This window comes from Monopterus albus, unplaced genomic scaffold, assembly GCF_001952655.1.
Source record: "Monopterus albus unplaced genomic scaffold, M_albus_1.0 scaffold75.1, whole genome shotgun sequence".
Taxonomy (NCBI): domain Eukaryota; kingdom Metazoa; phylum Chordata; class Actinopteri; order Synbranchiformes; family Synbranchidae; genus Monopterus; species Monopterus albus.
In genome coordinates, this window is record NW_018127955.1 from 1,248,469 (window position 1) to 1,254,468 (window position 6,000).

Genomic DNA, 6,000 nt, shown 5'->3' on the forward strand with positions numbered 1-6,000 from the left:
GTCTTGGCAGTCAATACATCCCCACTGCTGTTGACTCCACAGTATTCCCTCTTCACACTGTCCACTGTGACCATTACAACATTACATCTGTATTTAATTTCAAATAAATGTTGACCTCACCATTTATTGTGCAAAAACATTGTTACAGAATTAGAAATATCACTGAACTAAATGAGGTAATTTTTTGTGGGGGGGAAAAACTCAGCACAACTGAATGTAATCTTACTGCACAGTGTTTAAACTGTAGGAAATATACTGCACATAGCCAGTGGCTAAAATAATATTACTGATTATACTGACTGCAGTTTTAATCATTTACAAGGTTATACTTTCACAGTAACCCTACAAACAATGAAGGTTGGGAGTCTCCTGGATAAAAATGCAACAATCCAAATGTGCAGGAGCCTACACATATCATCAGTCAGGTAAAGGTCCTTCAGTAGCCAGAAAAGGCTTGGATTGACATAAAAATACCATGAGAGTTTCTGTTTCTAACAGAAGTTTTAAGAGTTACTTGTGTGCTGATGATCATATAATCACTCCGTTTACAATACAACATGACTAAACCAAATAAAAACTGGCTTAAAATGGAAGCTTCTCAAATGTGAGAAACTGTGGTTTTTCAGTTTTATATCATTGTAAATCATATAGCACGTGGTATTAGATACACTGATCAATCATAAGCAGTAGCTGAAACACGCCTGTAAATTGTGGAAACATTACACTCCTGAGATACATGTATGATGACACAGGACAAGAGGAGCAGACAGAGGAAGGCTGCTGTAGCTGCTGAGTAAGGGGGCATGTGCCACGGCTCAGACTCTGAGTGACAGGTATTGACCCGCCCAGCCAAAAGACGTCTCTGTGGGAACACTATTGATTATCGCCGCAGCAATAAAGGTCCCAGAAGCTTGTGAGAATGTCATGACTCTTTGCTGCCTGCCAGTCCCGGTCGCAACACACGAACAAGAATAAAATAATTTAAAAAAAAAACTACTGCGTTCATTCTGACACATCCTAACTTACAGCTACTCATTCACTCATGAGCTATGATGGGCAAAGAGGGATTGTTGGCATAGTGACTGCCTGGTGGCGTAGGGTGTGTATTTGTGTGAGCACGAATGAGTAGTAGGCCCCTAAAGTGACAGTTCACCTAGATTCCAAAAAGCATACGGTCTTTACGTAGTGGTTGCCAGCCATTCAGTGAGTTTGTTTTTATTTGCTGGAGATTTGAAATATCTGTTTCTAAGATTTCTCATGAAATTTGCTGATTTTAAAAATTCCTCAGCAACCCGTCTTTACAGAATCAGTGAACCAGTGACTCGGGGTAAACCACAGAATATGATGTCACTGGTTTTAAATAAGGACAGTTTTTTCCAGAACAAATCACACTGAGATCTGTGGGTTATCCAGAGTAACAGGTACAGTGTTGATTAATTTGCTATAATAATAATAATAATAATTTGGCAGTGTACTGGGGTGGAGGCAAAAATCTTACGGTTTGATTTCTCAGAACCTTTACAAATAAAACAAAAACTGTTTGACAGATACTGAGTCAAGTGAAGCCACAATACATGTACATGATCCTCATGTACGTGCAGTTTATCCACTTTTTCTTTTTTTAATCTCTCCTGCATTCTGGTCAAAACAAAAAAGAATTTCTTTTTGTGTTTCTTTCTCCCTCCTTCTCCGTTTGTTTCTCACTCACAACCACCCACAACTCAGAAACGCAATTTCCACCCTTGACCTCACAGTGAAAAGTTAGTGCAGCCAAGGTTGAACTCTCCCAGACCTGCCACAGCCGCAAACACTGGGAAAGTGGCCCTGACATATGTGTATGTGTGTGTGCTCGAGTGCATGGTTGTGTGTGTGAGTGTGGCAACACTTGGGGTGTCATGAATAGGAAAGATTTGACCCTCAACCCTCTGACCTGTCCACACAAATGATGCCTTTAACCCAAGGCTGCTATTGTTAGCGTTGACTGCAGAGCCCACCAAAAGAGTCAAAATCCATGATATAACACTTTGCTTAGTTTTTTTTCCAACCACATTTATGCCTCTCCTCTTTTCTTCTTTCATCACCATTCTTTTTCTCCTGTTCCCATCACTCATGTTTTCGCCTTTGTTGTCTCTACTTCAGAATTTTCACCTGAGTGTTCAGCAGAATGAGCATTAGTATTAAACTCCATCTATTTTTTAATACAAACTTTTACTTAAATTGAGTATTTGAATATTTATACCTAAGCAGCTCTAATATTAACTTTTCTGTTTATCATAAAGTGTTCACCTTCTGACCTGAGTTCCATGTAACTGTGTGCATGTGCATATCTGTGAAGAGTATGAGTGTGGACTGCTTGATAGAACATCAGGGACTTGATATTATTATTATTATTATTATTATTGTAGTGTAGTTATAATCTAGATTATTAGTTTAACACACACACATACACACACATTTATAGTATTGTACAGAGAGACAATGCTGATTAAAAATCACAACACTCTCTGCAAATTAATAGATCACATAAACATAAATTAGATATAACCAATGGTGAACTCAGATCGTGTGTGTCTTTATTTCTCTTGAAAGCAATCAACAACAACTGCTAAAGGAGCTTTTCAAAAGGGGCCCCGGGGACCTCCAGGGTCATTGAGGAGGTTCAAAGTGGATCCATGCAGCAAAACCTGAACTGAACCTGGTGTCGATCCTCAGTGTTAGGAAGTAGGGACTGGTCATGGTGACTTTACCAGGGGAGACAAATAAATGAGAAATTGATTGACTCTAGGACAGACACTGTAGCAGGAAGCTATTTGTTTTTAAGTGAGTAATGCAAGCCATCTCCACATCCCACTTCCATCAGAATGTCCCAATACCACTGTGTGCACCAACTCATTTTATGAAGTGATATACAGTTGGATCACACCCTCCCTCTGCTGGTGAATCTCTGAATTGCTGCCAGAATCAAGACCCTTACATGTACTGATGTATCCTGCGCCGCAGTCTTCAGCATTTTACAACCCATCAAACGTCTTACTCATATATATCGAATGTACGTGCTACTTGGCCAAATAAAGAGGATTATCCTAATCCTAATATGTTAAATGTACACTGCCTTTTAACAATGTAAACTGAAACGAAGATAAGAGTTTAAGTATTTTAGACAAAAGTAATAATACAATTTGACGATTAAAAAAAACCACAGGAGGTTTTGTTGACTGAACATTAGGTGCTATACGTCATATACATCATATGTCAACATTGTCTCCAGACATTCGTGAAGACCAATCTGGCCAAAATGATGCCTTCATCTTTGGCTGGCGATCTGCTTAAAGCGGAAGTTGTAATTGAACCCTTTCTCGAAGTGGGTTTGGATTTGTTCTTGGAAAAACTAGCCAGCTTGTACAATAAGTAGGGGGTTGAACATTTGGGAAAGCCCTTTTTCCTTGGACTGCTGACGAGTACGGCAGCTACGTGCTGAAGCACCCTGGATTATTTAGTAGCCTCCACCATGTTACTTCACTTTCTAGTTTTAGGGGCCTTGCTTTTCCGGTCAGAGTGTTACTTTTCTGAAGAAAAGTATCCGGAGGAGTCGAAAATGCAGTCTCCTACCGTGGTTATCGCTATTATAGCCAGAAACACCGCTCATTCCCTTCCGTACTACCTCGGAGCTCTGGAGAGACTCAACTACCCGAAAGATCGCATCTCTGTATGGTGGGTTTCCTGCATGGACTCTGCGGACTGCATGCACTGCTTGGCTGTGTGTACACGGGCTCTGCTTTTTTATCAGACAACAGCAGCCGTTCAAAAGGTCAATGGCATTTAAATGAGTTTGTGAAAGCTGCGGCGTCCTTCCCCTCCCCTGTCCCCCCGCGTCTGCCTCTCGCTCCGCCACATTCATTCCATACAGATGACTGCGTGAAATGTTGTGTGCGGTTTGTTCCTACTGCTGTGCCTTTTCTTAGCAGTGATTACAATAAAATATATGCAACATTAATGATTCAAATCCACAAATCGAACTTGCCCCTACTGGTTTATATGCCTCCGGGGAACTTTGCTGTAGTTTATGTGCACTAACACAACTCTGACCAATTTAAAATGTATTTTGCTTGTAAAGCTAAGGGTCTGATTTGATTAAGCTGGATCAAAGAAGAAATGTTAACTGTTGCCTGATTGCCCAACAGCACAAAATAGAGCTGCAATAGTCATTTAATATGATCTGTGGTGAATAATGATGTAGTAAGGTCAGGGAAATGTGATTATAATGGTACTTCAGTTCAATTCAATTTTATTTGTATAGCGCACAATCACAACAAAAGTCATCTCATGACACTTTACAAATTAAGGTTTAGTCCTTACAATTATTATTATTATTATTATAGAAGAAAGTGTTCACAACAGTGGGACTAGGAGATTACACTACATGAGGTATATTCAAAAAAGTGTCACAACGTATTTTATATCACAATATCATGATACATTTTATGAATTGTTAGTGGATGAAATAACTAGACAGATGTCTGTTTTCATCTAACCCAACAAGCTAATTACCTGACAAATGCTTCATCTTATTGATGCAAAGATCCCATAATAATCTAGTGTGGCAGTATAGAAGTTCTGCTAATTGATTTAATTACACAGACAATGTGAAAGTGCCAGTGTGACATCCTGGTTGAAAAGGCTTCGCTTTGTAAACACCCCACTAACTAGTTCTTATTCTGATTTAAGGATGCTCTGATTAAGTGGTGGCCTTCATCTCAGAAAAGAGAACCAGAACAGAAGTACACAATATGCAGTAACAGCATAACTACAGTGTAACAGAAAAGAGTGTGTTTACTGTAAAACATGAAAGAACATGCTACTCATCCACAGAGATAAGAGTAATCATTATCTGTGCTTCTTTAAGATTTGTTTGCGTTCTGACCATTTTACCTCTAATAAACCAACCTTTAACCAGTAGTCAAACACATTTCACCCAGTCTGATCTATCAGATTTGGAAGTGTGTCTTTATTTTACCACCTGCATTCTTTCTCTTTAGGGCTGCTACAGATCACAACTTGGATAACACCACAGCCATACTGAAAGAGTGGCTTACTGTCATGCAAACATTTTACCATTATGTTGAGTGGAGACCGATGGATCAGCCCACGTAAGTCCAAATATAGTGTATTACCATTTGGAATGTTGTCACCAGAGTGGTGTGGTTAAATAAAAATCCTCTGTTGATCCAAGACATTTCATCAGGTACATTTGATTTGATTTGATTTGATTTATTCTTTCAAGCATGTAAAGACAGTTGATATGTCAACACACATAATTTTACACATATCCAACAAATGCTAATCCAATATCAATGTGCTTATACCTAGTACATGCTTGAATGGAGTAGGAAGAAGTCAGACTTATCCAGTCCTACCCCATGACATCATCTTACCATCATTGGTTTGCAAGCAGTAAATAATTCTCTTCTACACCACACAAGTAATATACTAAAAAAATTATAACAGAGTGTTAACATTCTTACATAATTACATTCTTAAATAATTATCTTCTACACCACACAAGTAACATACTAAAGAATTAATACAAGGTGTTAACATTCATACACCACACCCACAATGTTCCATCTAATTAATCATTAAGCCTGTTCTTGCATATATCTTGATTGACACATACCTTTATATTTATGTTTAAACTCATCAATTCTATTACTATTTTTTATGTCCACACTTAAATTATTCCATAGTTTTACCCCACTTATAGAAATACAAAATCTTTTTTTGGTTGTACGTATAGCATGAATTTTTAAATTTAACTGACCCCTTAAATTGTATCCCCCTTCCCTTTCATTAAATAGTTTTTGAATTCCACCAGGTAATAAATTGCTCCTGGCTTTATACATAAACACTGCAGTCTTATATCCAACTAAATCAAAAAAGTTTAACAATTTAGACTGTATGAAAGCTACATTGGTGTGATCCCTATACCCCATCTTATGCACA

The 6,000-nt window shown here is 38.3% G+C and overlaps 1 protein-coding gene across 2 annotated transcripts in view; it reads left to right on the forward strand.

Moving 5' to 3' along the window:
• The first annotated feature begins 3,443 nt into the window (after positions 1–3,443).
• The window catches only part of cercam (cerebral endothelial cell adhesion molecule), an 11,050-nt gene continuing 8,493 nt past the window's right edge, over positions 3,444–6,000 (forward strand). Inside the window, exons 1-2 of one of the 2 annotated variants that reach the window (XM_020605999.1) lie at positions 3,444–3,711; positions 5,037–5,147. In XM_020605999.1, the coding sequence (XP_020461655.1) occupies positions 3,509–3,711; positions 5,037–5,147 (314 nt within the window). In that variant the 5' untranslated portion in view covers positions 3,444–3,508. The other variant, XM_020606000.1, reaches the window with a different exon arrangement.